Genomic DNA, 16,096 nt, shown 5'->3' on the forward strand with positions numbered 1-16,096 from the left:
GGCTCCCAAGCCTCCTGACTTGTTTTCTAGGGAGAGCTTTGGGCCGCTTTGTTCTGGTCCACTGCTGGCAGAGAATGCCTTGCGGGCAATCCAGTGCAAAGCCAGCCTGAATCCCAGCCAGGCTGAGTCGGGATTAAAGGATTGACTCCATAGAGAAAAATTAAGCGTCATGATCTGTGCAGTTCACAGTGTCGCTGATAAGGGGGATCAGCCTCGAATAACACCAATCTCATTAAGAGGCTGCTGAATGGCACAGGGTAATTCCCCCCTAATAAACTTCTTTTCTGTGCTGTAGGAAAATTTGTCTTGCCCCTGGTGACAGTTCCAGAGTATGTTTTGGCAGTAATAATACCGGAGATCGCTAACATTTAGTGAGCAATTACTACGGGTCAGACGAGGCTATGTTGTTAGATCTCCTGAATAAGCTGACGTTCTCATCCCCATTACATAGATGAAGAAACCGAGGCTCACAGGACAAAATCACTGGCCCAAAGTTGCAGAGCTTGTAGAAAGTATCTAACATCATTTGAGCTCTCTCACGGTGTCAGGCTTTCCCTTGGAGCAGCTTCACCTCTCTGGGCCTCAAGCTTCGTCTGTGAAGTGGGCCGGTCATTGCTCTCACAGGCTGGGTGAGGGGTCTGGATATGTCACACATTGAGGGTCGTAGTACAGTCAGTCTCAGATACTGAACAACAGGTGCCTCTTTTCCAGTCCGCTATCAGAACAGCTGCTTTCTCCTTCCTGCAGTGGTCACTCCCCAGGAGATAGCCTTGACTCCCAACTTTGCATCCAGCCCTTTGCAGATGTGGCTGGACGTGTTCGCCTCTGGTACTTAGGGGATAGCCACACTGAATAAACTTTATTTTCAGCTCAAGCTATAAATCAAGCGTTTTCACGGGGCGTTTACCAAGTACCTCACCCATGTCGGGAGCAGTATCAATGGGATCTGGAGAAAAAAGTCGTTTGAGTCAACTGATAGTAGACATTGTTCTCCACTGCTAAGTTGACTCCTCTCCATTCCAGGCCCTGCAGAAAGGCAGAGGATGAGGGAATCACCCTGGCAGCTCGCCCCACCCTAGCATTTTAGTTAAGGAGGGAAACTGAGGCCCTGAAAGTTGAACGGCTAGCTTAAGCTCATACCCCACAACCAGGGCAGAGCTGGGTTTGAGCCCCGGGCCTTCAAACCCCTGTATGCTGGTGGAGAAAGTTGATAAGAAGGGCTGCTGGTTTCCATTTTAGGAACGTGTGTTTCCCCATTTTAAATGTACTATCTGCTCATTAAAAGAAGTGGGGAACTTGCGGAGAAGTTAGGAAATGAAGCATCAGCCATGATCTCACTACTCAGAGCTAACCACTGTTATTACTCTTTGAATGGGCTTCTTTTCATTCATTTTTTTAAATTGGACTTACGAAGATAGAATTTTACGGACATGGAATCCACCAATTTGAAGAGCGCATTCTGACCATTTTGACAACTGATAGTCATCTGAGCAACATCGCAGTCAAGATGTATAACATGACCATCCACTCCAGAAGTTCTCTCCTGCCTCTTTGTGGCCAGTCCCCTCCCCGAGCCCAGCCCTGGCAACCACTCTCAGCTTCCTTTTGCACTAGTTTTGCTTTTACTGGAATTTTATATAAATGGAATTACATGGCATTTAATTTTTTGTGTCTGGCTTCTCTCACAGCATACTTTCGAGATGAATCCATGTCCTGTGTTATCAGTAACTACTATCACTACTTTTTATTTCTGAGTAGTACACCATTGTTTGGATATGCCACAATTTGTTTATCTTGTCACCAGTTGATAGGCATTTAAGTTACCTCCAATTTGGGGCTGTTACGGGAACACACCTGCTGTGTGAACGTTCAAGTGCACATGTTTGTGTGGACATATGTTTTTAACTCTATATGGGGTGTACACCTGAGAGTGGAAATTCTGGGTTACATGATAACTCACGCTTGATTGGGAATTACCAGATTGTTTCCACAAGGGGCTTGTACCATTTTTCCATTCCCACGAACAGTGTATGAGGGGTGTGATTTCTCCACACCCGTTCAAGGTACTTGCTATGATTTGACTTTTTGTTTTAGCGATCTTGGTGTGTGCGAAGTGGTATTTCATTATGATTTTCATTTGCATATTCCTGATGACTAATGATATCGAACATGTTGTCTTGTGCTTAGTGGCCATTTGAATATCTCCTTTGGAGAAATGTCTGTTCAGATCCTTTGCCCATTTTTAATTTTTTTTGTTTTTTTATTGTTGAATTGTAAGTATTCTTTACATATTCTAGGTAGAAAGACCTCTATAGATACATGACTTGCAAATATTTTCTCCCATATTGTGGGTTGTCTTTTTACTTTCTTGATGCTGGCCTTTGAAGCACAGAAGTTTTAAATTTTGGTGAAGTCCATTTATTTTTTCTTTCATCATGTGTGCTATTGGTGTCTTATCTAAGAAACCAGTTTTAGCTTTTACTTTTATGACTATATTCCAAGTTAATTTTCGTATGAGTTATCAAGGGAGGGGCCCTGCTTTATTCTTTGCATGCAGCTATCCAGTTTTCCCACCACCAGGTTTTGAATAGATTACCCTTTCACCCATTAAATTGTCCTCACACCCTTGTCAAAAATCAACTGTCCATAAGTGTGAGGGTTTATTTCTGAAATCTGAATTCTGTTCCATTAATCTGTATGTCCTCGTGCTAGTACCACACTAACTTGATTAGTATGTGGCTTTGCAGTAGTTTTGAAATCAGGAAGTGTGAGACTTCCAACTTTGTTCTTTTTGGAAGATCGTCTTGGATATTTTGCATCTCTTGCCTTTCCACATGGATTTTAGGCTCAGCTTGTCAATTTATGTTAAAAAGCCAGCAAGAATTTTGATAGGGATCGTGTTGAATCTAGGTTAATTTGGGGAGTATTGCCACTTTGACAATATTAAATCCTCCAGTCTATGAACATAGAATGTCTTTCCATTTATTGAAGTCGTCTTTGAGTTCTTTCAACCATGTTTTTAGTTTTCAGTGTACAAATCTTGCACTTCGTTTGTAAATTTATTCCTATTTTATTCTTTTGGATGCTATTATAAAATGGAATTACTTTCTTAATTTAATTTTTGGGGTGTTCATTTGTTAGTATAAAGAAATACCTCGCTAAACTTACCAGTTCTAAGAGTTTTGTGTGTGTGCGCGCGGATTCCGTAAGATTGTTTATGTACACAAGCATGTCATCTGCAAATAGAGATCACTTTACTTTTTCCGTTCTAATCTGGATGATTTTTGAAATTATCATTTTTTTCCTCCTTGCCCTGGCTAGAATCACTAATACACGTTGAATACAAGAGATGAGAATGGATATTCTTGTCTTGTTCCTGATCTTAGGGAAAGCTTTCAGGATTTAACCATTAAGTGTGATGTTAGCAGTGGGTTTTTCCATAGATGCCCATTGTCAGGTTGAAAAGGGTCCCTTCAGTTCCTGGTTTGCTAATTGTTTTTATCATTGAAAAGGTATTAGATTTTGTCAAATGCCTTTTCTGCATCTATTGGGATCATGTGGTTTTTGTTTTTTGTTGATTAATATGTTATATTTGTATGTTGAACCAACTTTGTATTCCTGGGGCAAATCCCACTTGTCATAGCTGGATTTGGTCTGCTCTGTTTTATTGAAAGATGTTTGTGTCTGTAGTCCTAAGAGATAGTGGCCTGTGGCTTCTTTTCTTGTAATTTCTTTGTCTGATTTGGGTATCGGAATAATGTTCGCCTTGTGAAATAAATTGTGAAATGTTCCCTCCTCTTCTGTTTTTGGGAAGAATTTGTGAAGAGTTCCTTCAGCATAGGATTAGAATTCACTAATGAAGCCATCGGAATCTGGACTTTGCTTTTTTTTCTTTTAGTGGAAAATATTTTGAACACTAATTCTGTCTTCTATAGGTCTGTTCAGATTTTCTGTTTCTCGAATTGGTTTTTGGTAGTTTATGTTTTTCTAAGAATTTGTTTATTTCATCCAGGTTATGTGAGTTGTTGGAATACTATTGTTCATAGTATTTCCTTAAAATCTCTTTGGTTTCTATCAAGTCAGCAGACTTTAGCTTTTTTTTAGATTTCCTTTATCAGGTCCAGGAAGTTTCCTTCTCTTCGTAGTTTGTCGTGAGTGGCTATTGAATTTTGTCACATTTTTAAAAAGACTTAATTATTTTTAGAGAGAGCGAGAGCACGTGGGGTGGGGGGTAAGGGGAGAGAATCTCAAGTAGACTCCCCGCTGAGCACAGAGTCAATCCCATGACCCTGAGATCATGACCCTAGCCGAAATCGAGTCGGACACCAAACTGACTTGAGCCTCCGAGGCACCTCTGAATTTTCTCACATTTTAATGTGTACTTATATCCATAGAGATCGTTTTTCTTCTTATTTTCTGTTAGTATAGGGAATTGCACTGATTGGATTTCTGTTTTTAACCTCAACTTATATCTCTGGGGTAAATTCCACCTAGTGACAATGTATTATTTTTTTAATGTATTGCTGTATTTAGTTTGTTAATATTTGGTTAAGGATGTTTATATGTATGTTTATGAGGAATACTGGTTTGTAGTTTCTTCTCCAGCAGTGTTTTTCTCTAGTTTTGGATCAGAGTAATGCCAGCCTCCATAAAATGAGAGCTGTTCTTCTCTCATCTATTTTCTGGAATAATTTGTGTAGAATTTGTATTACTTCTTCCTTAAATATTTGATCACATTCTCCAGTGAACCCATATGGGATTTTTCTTTGTGATTGGTTATTTAACTATGAACTCAATTTCTGCAATAGATAACAGGACTATTTCAGGTTATCTGTTTCTTCTGGAGTGGACTTTGGTACTTTGTATGTTTTAGGTTATTTGTTTGCCTCACTTAAGGGGTTGAATCATTTTTAATCCCTCTCGTATCTGTAGCATATGTAGTGATGTCACCTTCTGTCATTCCTGATACTGATAATTTGTGTCCTTTTTCTTTTTTTAATCTTTTTGGCTAAAGGTTTATCATTTTTCTTCATTTCTACAAAGAATCAGCTTTTAGTTTCATTATTTTTCTCTGTTGTATTTATTTTCTGCTTTATTCATTCTGCTTTCAGCTATCTGATTTCCTTTCTTCTTTCGAATCAATTTACTCTTTCTCTTTAGATCTTTCTAATGGTGGAAGGGCGCCTGGATGGCTCAGTTGGTTAAGCGACTGCCTTCGGCTCAGGTCATGATCCTGGAGTCCCGGGATCGAGTCCCGCATCGGGCTCCCTGCTCAGCGGGGAGTCTGCTTCTCCCTCTGACCCTCCCCCCATCTCATGTGCTTTCTCTCTCTCTCATTGTCTCTCTTTCTCTCAAATAAATAAATAAAATCTTTAACAAAAAATAACAGTGATTTTAAACCTTTATTCTTTTGTAATGTAATTATTTAATGCTATAAATATGCCCCGCTTTAGATGGATCCCACAGATTCTGAAAGGTTATGTTTTAATGTTAAGTTCAAACCATTTTCTGATTTCCCTTATATATTTTGTTCCATGTGATTTTAGAAGTGTGATGTTTATTATTCAAATAGTTGCAATTTTTCCAAAGACCTATTTCTTACCGATTTCTAATTTTTAATTCAAGTGTGGTCAGAGACCACTTATGTGATTTCACTGTATTTCTGCCTCCCTCCTTTCTTGGGAGCCCAATTATATGTGTATTAGGCTGCTTGATCTTGTCCACTCTCTCTTCATTTATGTTCAGTCCTTTTCCTTCATTTCTAAACAATAGTTACTCAGAGAAGAGAGTTGAAATCCCCACTTACAATTGTGGATTTGTCTACTTCTTGTTTCAGGTTTTGCTTCATGTGTTTAGATATATACACGTTTAGGATTATTATGTTATTCTCGGTATTTTGACCCTGTTGTCATGGCGTAGGGTCTCTCATTATCCCTGGTAATATTTCTTGTCCTGGGGTCTATTTTTTCTGTAATACCATCGCAAACATCACTAGCTTTCTTCACTACTATTTGTATGGTGTACCTTTATTCTGCCTTTTACCCTGTCTTCATACTTAAATAGGCTCCTTATAGATAACATATGGTAGAGTCTTGCCTTTTTACTAGGACAATCTCTGACTTATATTTGGACTGTGGAGACCATTTATACTTAATGTAATTTTAATATTGTTGGGTTTAAATCTACCGTCTTGCTACTTGTTTCCTAATCATCTCATTTCTTCCTTGTTCTTCTTTCTCATTTTTCTGCCTCATTTTGGATTGAGAATTTTTGTATGATTCCATTTTTATTTCCATTGATTCATTAAGCCAACTCTTTGTTTTATTTTTTATAGTTTATTTGGGTTTTAAACTATGTATTTCTTAACTTGTCAAGTCAAGTGGTATCAGCCCACCTTCCATATTGTGTGAGAAACTTTCAGCAGCATCTTCTCTTCCCCTGTCCTGGTCTTCGTGATACTCTTTTTTTTTTTTTAATAAGATTTTATTTATTTATTAGCATAAGTATGGGGAAGGGCAAGCAGGGGCAGGGAGAGAGAAGCAGGCTCCCCACTGGGCAGAGAGCCAGATGCAGGGCTTGATCCCAGGACCCTGGGATCATGACCTGAGCCGAAGGCAGTCACCCAGTCGACTGAGCCACCCAGGTGCCCCTCTCTGTGATATTCTTGTCCTACAGTTTACCATACATATTATTACTGCAATTCGTTATTTTCTAATGAGAAGTCATTTATCTCTTGAAGAGTTTAAAAGTGAGGGAACGTGTGTGTGTGTGTGTGTGTGTGTGTGTGTGTGTGTGTGTGTATACCCACATGTGTGGTTTTCAGCACTCTTCATTTCTTTGTAGATTCACATTTTTATACGGTCATTGGGTTTAGAATTTTAGGTTGATTTAAAAAATTTTTTATTTTAGGTTGATACTTTCTGTTGATACTTTTGTTCCGTTGATTCCAGGTCTGTTGCCATTCTTACTGTTGTTCATTTGTGCGTTAATTTCTCCCCCTCTCTGGCTCCTTTTAAGAGTTTCTCTTTTCAATGGTTTTCAACAATTTTGTCATGGATGCTGTGCCTTGGTGGTATTTTCTTTACATTTATTCTGCTTAGAGTCAGTTGAGCTTTTTGAATCTGGACTTACACTTTTAATCAAGTTTGGGAAAATTGACATTTTTTCACACTTTTTTTTCTGCCTCACCCCCTTTTCCTGCGACTCCAGTTATATGTATATGAAATTGTCTGACAGGGTCCATGCTCTGTTCATTATCTTCAGCCTTTTACCCTTTTTGTTTTCCATGTTGGGTAGTTCTCCACTGATTTTTTCTTCTGTGGCATCTGATCTTTTACCCCATACGGTGTGTTGTTTCCCTAGACAATTTATTTTTATATCTACAAATTCCACTTGAGTTGGTTAGTTTTAGTTTTGGGTTTTTCACATCTTCCATTTCCTTCTTGATGGTATTCATGTTTCCCTTCATGTCTTCGAGCACATTTTATGGGTATTTTTATAACCGTTGCTGTAAGCTCCTTACTGGATAATTCCATCATCTCTGTCCTTTGTGGCTCTGTTTCTGTTGATTGGTTTTTCTCCTGGTTGATAGGTCATATTTTCCTACCATTTGGGATGCCTGATAACTTTTTTATTGCATAATTGACTGTGAATTTTTATATTGTTAGGTGCTAGATTTTGAAAAAACATTGAACTTTGTTCTGGTTTACAGTTTAGTTATATAGGACCATGTCATACTTTGGAGGCTTACTCTTAAGATGTATTACGGCAGAGGGGGGCTCCTGAGTGGCTCAGTCAGTTAAGCCTCTGCCTTTGGCTCAGGTCATGATCCCAGGGTCCTGGGAGTTGGGCCCCGCCTTGGGCTCCCCGCTCAGCGGGGAGTCTGCTACTCCCTCTCCCTCTGCTCCCCCCCCCCCACTCGTTCCCTCTCTCTCTCAAATAAATAAATCTTGAAAAAAAAAAAAGTATTGGGGCAGGTCTAGTGCAGCCCTTAATCTGTGGTTAATTTTGCCCCATAGTGAGGGGACCCTACCCAGTTCCTTATGCATCGTGGCCTCTCTTTTCTGGGTGAGGGAATACAAATTATTTCCTCCCCAACCCCTCACCCTCCACTTGCTGCTTTCTAGTGATTCTTTACCCAGTCTTGTGGAATTTGACCCTGTGCTTGGGCAGGTGAGTATTCAGCAGAGTTCAGGGAACCCTACTGAAGGTCTCCAGAGCTCTTTTCTTTACGTAACTCCTTCCTCTCTGGTACTTTCCCTGTACATGCTAGCTCCCTTTGGCCTCCCTAAATATTGGCTTCTGCCTCTTCAAATCACCAAGACCACTGGGCTGTGTTCCCCTTCCCTGTCCCTGCGCTGCAACCTGCAAACCGCTTTCGGACCAGCTGGGTCAGTCGTATTACTTACTGCATTTGTCCCCTTTTTCTGGGATCAGACCTGGAGTTACCCGTCCGAAAGCAGTGGAATCATGATTCGCAATTGTTTCCAACAGGAGAGCAGTTCCCGTGGCAGGTCCTGCTTCATGGGTGGAAGGGAAGTAAAGTCCCTACCCCTTCCCATCTATTTTTGATGCATGGATTTGTTGACTTGTAAGTCTAAAATACAAGTATAAATAATATGTATAAAATTGTGATGAGATCTTTTCATCATGCATTTTCCTGTGTTATTACAGTCTATGCGACCACATTTCCTAGTGATTGTAGTATGTTCCTTGGAGTGGATGTCCTGGAGTTTCTTTTGTTGTTGTTGTTTTCGCATTGTTTTGGCACGGGGGACGTTGTTTTTGTTTTTCCCTGGAGTTTCTTAATTAGCCTTGCAGGGCTGAACATGTAGATATTAGGGAAGCCTCTTTTGCTTTGAAAATTGTGGCTTGACCTCCAAGGCCTGATGCCTTAAACTGAGAAGAATGGAAAATGCTGGCTTCTTGAGCAGGGATCACTGTGGCCCATTCATCTCCTTGCATTTGTGATTCTACCTGTAAGATGATGTCTCAGGGAAATAAACCCACAACAACAACAACAAAAGCAGGGAGAAACGGTAGTAGAATATTAGGCAAGTAGGTTCATAGCAGAACAGTAATTTTGGAAACAGCCCAGAAACTGCACTCGGTGTGTGGTTCAGCAATCCATGGTGGATCATTCGATGGGAGACTGTATGGTCATTTATAATGACAAGCATGGTACTCAGACCATTTCTACTCAAATGATTCTATAAAAATGGCAAAGAAGTAGCGGTGAAGGAGAATAAGCATGTGCCATTTTATCTGTCTATTTGAGAGAGAGACAGTGTGGGCTGGGGGTGGGGGTGGGCAGAGGGAGAGAGAGAATCTTAAGCAGGCTCCACGCCCAGCACAGAGCCTGACACAGGGCTCCATCCTACAACCCTGATATCATGACCTGAGCCAAAATCAAGAGTCTGATGCTCAAGCTCAACTGACTGAGCCACCCAGGTGCCCGGCATGTACCATTTTGATACAGTTGCATATGTGCAAGTAAACAAAGGTTAGGGAAATGCATGGAGCAGGCATTAGGAATCAGGGGACCTCGGATGTCTGTCCCAGCATTGCTTTTGGGTTTTTTTGTGTGATTCCGGGCGAATTGTTTCCTGTATCTGGGCTTCAGTTTCCACATCTGACAGGGAGGGAGGTTGAGAACTTAGTATCACATAGGGCTTTGGTTTGGTTTTGTTCCTTTAATTCAATTTTTAGTAAATAAGCTGAAAAGATGAGAAAAGCACACTTGAGAGAAGTGAAGAATGTGAGGTCCCTTTGGCCACTTGCGGTACCTGGCATCCCTCGCCCATTTCTGAGCCAGAACACGGGGTTGTGTGTGGGTGTGAGGCCCCCCAGATCAACGCGGGTCAGCGGTTCCCACCCACTGAGCGCTTACTCTGCACCTGGCCCCGTGCTCCGGTCTTGCCCTGCATTTTCTCTTGTTGGTCCTTCCAGCACGTGTGTCCCATCCACGTGCTCAATCTTCATTTCTTCAAGTGATGGAATTGAGGCTTTGCAAACATCGGATGGCTGTCTGAGCAGGAGCCAGGGTTTGGACCCAGGCCTGAGTCCTGGAAGCCTCGTTTGGACTTCACGCGCCATGCTGTCGTTCCCATCCTGTGAGTTGGCAGGCCTCTTGCACCTCAGGGTCATACACTGTCCCCTTTGTGCCCACAGCGGACAACGAGAACAACATCGCCTCCAACCAGTCCCGATCGCCGCCTGCTGTTGTGGAAGAGAAGTGGAAACCCCAAGCCCAGAGGAACAGTGCCAACAACAGTAGGTCTCTCCCAGGCCAGAGGTCCGTCCCGTGCACCACTAGCCCCGGGTCCAGCCACTCCCCGCCCCCCCCCCCCCCAGTCCCGCCACCTGTGCCTCTCATGGTGATGCAAGACTGCGTCCGAAGCTCTTACACACCCAAGACCTTGTCTGTGGGAGTTGTGACCTCACTGGACAGGCAGAAGGAAGCCCGGGGAGAGGAGGGGATCTTTTTGTGCTCAGAAAGCACATACTTAGTGATAGAGTTGGAACTGGAATCCACTCTCCACACTTTCTGTTGGCTGATCTTTCCTGATGCTGTGGCCTCATTTATTTTATTCACTAGAGATGCCTTTCTTAGAGGCAATTCCTATGTTGAGAAGAAGGTAGACCAGTTGGCTTCAGAAGGCTAGGTGAATGACACGTGCAAGTATGTTGCATACGTCCCACTGTATTCTCTTCCCGTGCTCACAGCAGGCATTACTAATCAACCCTAGAACGTTATTCCGGTGAGACTCACATGTTCAAGACCACCAGCACCACCAGTTCGTGTGCGAGATGAAACCTCATAGTTCCCAATACTAGGTGCTTATAGAATAGTTGGCTGGCTACCAGACGAAGGAACCTCAGATGCCAGGTTTAATGACATCTCTCTTTGTGTCCTCCACCAGCCATGACCAGTGGTTTAACACCCAACAGCATGATCCCCGAGAAGGAGCGGCAGAATATCGCAGAGCGGCTGCTGAGGGTCATGTGCGCCGACCTGGGCGCGCTGAGCGTGGTGAGTGGGAAGGAGTTCCTGAAACTGGCCCAGACGCTGGTGGACAGCGGCGCCCGCTACGGGGCCTTCTCCGTCACGGAGATCCTGGGCAACTTCAACACACTGGCGCTGAAGCACCTGCCGCGCATGTACAACCAGGTGAAGGTGAAGGTGACGTGTGCCTTGGGCAGCAACGCCTGTCTGGGTATCGGTGTCACCTGCCACTCGCAGAGCGTCGGCCCCGACTCGTGCTACATCCTCACGGCCTACCAAGCCGAGGGCAACCACATCAAGAGCTACGTGCTGGGCGTGAAGGGTGCGGACATCCGCGACAGCGGCGACCTGGTGCACCACTGGGTGCAGAACGTGCTGTCGGAGTTCGTGATGTCGGAGATCAGGACCGTGTACGTGACGGACTGCCGGGTGAGCGCGTCGGCCTTCTCCAAGGCCGGCATGTGCCTTCGCTGCTCAGCCTGTGCCTTGAACTCGGTGGTGCAGAGCGTGCTGAGCAAGCGGACGCTGCAGGCCCGCAGCATGCACGAGGTCATCGAGCTGCTCAACGTGTGTGAGGACCTGGCGGGCTCCACGGGCCTGGCCAAGGAGACCTTCGGCTCGCTGGAGGAGACCTCGCCGCCGCCCTGCTGGAACTCGGTCACGGACTCGCTGCTGCTGGTGCACGAGCGCTACGAGCAGATCTGTGAGTTCTACAGCCGCGCCAAGAAGATGAACCTCATCCAGAGCCTCAACAAGCACCTGCTCAGCAATCTGGCGGCCATCCTGACGCCCGTCAAGCAGGCGGTCATCGAGCTGAGCAATGAGAGCCAGCCCACCCTGCAGCTGGTGCTGCCTACCTACGTCAGGCTGGAGAAGCTGTTCACGGCCAAGGCCAACGACGCGGGCACCGTCAGCAAGCTGTGCCACCTTTTCCTGGAGGCCCTCAAGGAGAACTTCAAGGTGCACCCGGCACATAAGGTGGCCATGATCCTGGACCCGCAGCAGAAGCTGCGGCCTGTGCCGCCCTACCAGCACGAGGAGATCATCGGCAAGGTGTGTGAGCTCATCAACGAGGTGAAGGAGTCCTGGACCGAGGAGGCTGACTTCGAGCCCGCCGCCAAGAAGCCCCGCTCCGCCACGGGCGAGCACCCCGCAGCTCAGGAAGACGATCGGCTCGGGAAGAACGAAGTGTACGATTACCTGCAGGAGCCCCTCTTCCAGGCTACCCCTGATCTCTTCCAGTACTGGTCGTGCGTTACCCAAAAGCACACGAAACTCGCCAAGCTGGCCTTCTGGCTGCTCGCGGTTCCGGCCGTGGGGGCCAGGAGCGGGTGTGTAAATATGTGTGAGCAAGCCCTTCTGATCAAAAGGAGGCGGCTGCTCAGTCCAGAAGATATGAACAAACTCATGTTTCTGAAATCCAACATGCTTTAAGACTTCGGAACGGTAAGAAGGAAGAAAAGAAAGAGAAAGAGAAGAGAAACATTAGGAAAAAAAACCACACACACACACAACACTGTCGCAAACAAAGAAAAAGGAATTTAAGTTCTAAACACTGTGGACCTCATTATAAATGCCCCCCCTGGAAACTTAAGTGCTTTTTCAGTGTGTGTGTGCATGTGGCGTGCGGACGCGTCCAGGCGCGTGTGCCGTGGGTGTGCGGTGCAGGGGCCCTGTGCCCGCCCGCGTGGCCCCCGCAGCCTCGCGCACGCATGCACACACACACACAGCCCTGGTGCGTGCGCACACGCCAGCTCGTGGGCGCCTGTGCATTGAACTGGGTGTGTCAGGAAAGCTGAGTGGGGAAGAGGGAAGACACTTCACCTCCTTTTCTCAGTGAGGGGGCTTAAAAGACTCCGTTTTCAGGTGTGCAGATTGGTAGAAAGCTGATGTAAAACGTTCAGGCAGCTGAGATCTGAAGTGACTTGATGCTCTCTGTCCTTGACCCAGTGGCCGCCCCCCCCTTCTGCCCCCTCCATCCCCCTCCCCCAAGCCCTCCTGACCCTCCCACACCCACCCTCTCCCCGGCTGCTCTGCCATGGATTCTCCAAACTGCATCAGATGGACCGTGTCTGCACTGGACTTTGTTCTCGTTCACCTTCAGGGCATTGAGCTGTTGCCTCCGAGATACCCTTGGGGGGGGTCCCGAGGCAGCCGCCTTAGAAACACACCTATCTATCTCCCCAGATCAGGAAAGGAGACTTTAAGAATATAAAGCTGACTTTTGCTTTTTAATATAAGATAGAAGAAAAAAAGACATTTTTTAAAGAAGTATAGATACTGTCTCCACTCCTTAATTTTCTTTCCTAACATTTTAGCAGTTTTTACCTTTTTTTTTTTTTTCTTCCAAATTTGATTTTAGACTCTGCTAGGAGGCACTGAATGTCTATAACTTATGTTTTGGAGGTTTTGTTTTTTGTTTTTGTTTTTTTTTTTTCCAGTTGCCCTTTTTGTTCCTCAAATCACACTGTAAACGAGCTCATCTCAGTGGCGTCTTGAGTATGCTAAGGTTTTTATTAGCCCTCCCTGTACAGTCCCATGTTCGTGTATTCGAACAGCCAAGACCACAAACTTGGCTTTGCTGTTTGGAAACCAGGAGTGGGGTTGGAGACCAGGTTTCACAGATGGGGGTTCGGCGGAAGCCATAGGGAAGCATGTGGCTTAGGAGTCCTGAATGTGCGTGGAAGACGCGCCCTCCGGGTTCGCTGTGTCTGGCACCGCGAGTGTCTCACTTCTCTACCCAGAGTGCATTACACTACTCGCCACGTCACTGACACGTGCAGCTCAGCGGGGACTCCCGAGTCCACCCGTGTTCACGTCCGTCGCACCTCAGCCCCACGGCCCCTCCCCCCTCCCCGGGGCCCCAGGGGTTCCGCTGGTGCCATTGCCCACGGCCCTGGGGGTCCCCACGTGAGCCTCGGGCCTCCTTCCAGGACGGCAGTTGAGCGTGGTGCCTTGGGGGCCAAATGGTGGCTGTCTTGAGGGTGGAGTGGCATCAGGCCACATTTAACTTGAGGCCGTGAAAACTCGCTTTTCTCTCCTGAGCAGCTTAGGTTCCACATGCTCAGTCCAAATGCCAAGAGCATGGCCCCTTTGCCCCCGCAAGAGGTGGTTCTGTCAGGGTCAGCACTCCACCCCCACTCCCACCCCCATGAGTCATGTGCTGGTGGCCTCCTGGCCCCTCGGTGGCCGTGGCTGTGGGATAGATGGCTACACTGAGGGCTTCAGGCTAAGAATGACCGCCATCATGGAGGGCTCTTTGCAAAGGCACGTTTCACCATCTTGAGGGTTGACTAAGTCCACTCCATCCCTTCCTGGTAATAAAGCATTACTTAGCAGTGAGATACCTCGACTCCACAAAGCACTGTACAACAGCCGCCTCCCCGGGTCCGTAGCAGATCGGAAAGTCAAGTTGGTTTAAAAACCCGAGAAGGCTTAGGATCGTAGACCAGAACGGTGTCCCTGGGGGCCAGGCCTGCTCATGTCGCCTCATGAGCACTAACCCAGCTTCTCCCTCCGAGTCTTGGACATACTGAAATGCATCAGAATGGGCCGTTCGCACCGACGCTCCAGCACGCGGTGGTCTCAGGAACCAGTGTGCCGTGGCCTCTCCTGGAGAAGTTCTAGGTATTTCCCCCACATTTCCAGCCGGGGTCACACCACCAGAAGAGCCTCCATCTGCACTGGACAGTCACCTCATGTCACTTTCTAGAGAGCGTGGGAGCATCAACGAACATTTTGATCCGACCTTTGGGGACATTCCAGAAGGCTGCAGGGCTGCTGAGGGACAGGTGCCCGCGGCAAAAGGCCCCTCCAGTTGTGCTTTGCTGCTGGGGAAGGGTCCACGACTTGGCACTTTCCACCCCACAGGGAGGACCAGAGCTGCTCACCTTGTGCGGCTGGTGGGAGCAGAGCCTTGGAGTCCATCGTCCCTCTACTGAGAGCAGAGCTGTTCTGCGTTGCCCCATTTTCGGGCCAGACATTTCACTTTGTCGCGAAGCCATCAGAGACCGAGCCCAGGTCCGCATTCTCTTTGGAACCCGGGGCTGCCCTCCAGAATGAAAGTCTGCGTAAGTCTAGTTAACTACATTCTAGGTGTCGTATGTGTCACCCCTGTTCTGTTCTTCCTTCCCGCCTCCGTTCAACCCTTCGAGCTTGGCTCACTCTGCAGGGTTAAGACAGATGCCGCTAGGCGCTCTGAAGGCTGTCTCCGTCCTGGGGCTGCCTCATCCAGATCCGGTAACAAGGTGGCAGGTAGTTCTTTGCCTCTCGCAGCTGCTGGCTCCCCCCGAAACTGGTGTCACCAACAGGAAAGGCTGTATCAGGGTGCCCCTTCGGTCTGCTTCCTCACACAGGCAGGTCCCATAGTGCAAATCTTGCTGCAGCGAACAGCTTCGGAAAACCCAAAGATCTGACAGATCCAGCCCCTGGCCCCTCATTTCCAGCAATATCCACCTATCCAAATCCTAGTTTAGCCAAAGGATTGAGGTAGACTCTTTCAGTTCATCTCCCTGGACCTCCCCTGGCACTGACCTTGAGAAAGATTTTTGTCTTCTGCTCGCCCTGGTCTGTGACCACTATGGGACTCTCCCCCCACAGGCCCTCGGTTGCTGGCAGGCCAGGAAATAGGGCCACTTCTGTCATGTTCTCGGCAGCTCAGTGTGGTCTTCTGCTGACTTGGACACAACTTGCCTCAAGCCATGTGATTCCCAGGACAGACGTGGTCCTGTTTGACATACGTGGACCCCAGAGGGGAGGTGGAGAGAGCGCACCTCCGTCCTGCAGGGTGTTCCCCCCTCATCGGACGCCCACGCCAAGGACTGCAGCCTCGTGAGTGGTCGATCTGAGTAGCCTGGGCATGGATGCTCCTGTCCCAACACCGGTCTCCCTCCCTGTGCCTAGACCCACCGGGCAGGCCTCAGATGGTGGTTAGAAACCAGGAAACAAAATGGAAGGGCCACCCGAGCAAAGCTGCTGCCGGATCCCCGAGCAGGTGCCACCAACCCACCTGACAGCCTCGGGCTTGGTGTTCGGGGAATGGCTGTCCGTGGGAAAAGGGTACAGAGGTTTCCTGGAGAGGAGAGAACGGTC

At 46.7% G+C, this 16,096-nt stretch overlaps 1 protein-coding gene across 11 annotated transcripts in view; it reads left to right on the forward strand.

The window, feature by feature from the left end:
- The window catches only part of ZNF618 (zinc finger protein 618), a 173,575-nt gene extending 160,619 nt beyond the window's left edge, over positions 1-12,956 (forward strand). For all 11 annotated transcript variants that reach the window (XM_028107975.2, XM_028107976.2, XM_028107982.2 and 8 more), the window contains 2 exons: positions 10,171-10,272; positions 10,923-12,956. In XM_028107975.2, coding sequence (XP_027963776.1) covers positions 10,171-10,272; positions 10,923-12,439 — 1,619 coding nt within the window. In that variant the 3' untranslated portion in view covers positions 12,440-12,956. The remainder of the gene's footprint in view (positions 1-10,170; positions 10,273-10,922) is intronic.
- Positions 12,957-16,096: the final 3,140 nt, after the last annotated feature.

This window comes from Eumetopias jubatus, unplaced genomic scaffold, assembly GCF_037043125.1.
Source record: "Eumetopias jubatus isolate StellerSeaLion01/CBP00866 unplaced genomic scaffold, mEumJub1_p1.0 scaffold_15, whole genome shotgun sequence".
NCBI classification, from domain to species: domain Eukaryota; kingdom Metazoa; phylum Chordata; class Mammalia; order Carnivora; family Otariidae; genus Eumetopias; species Eumetopias jubatus.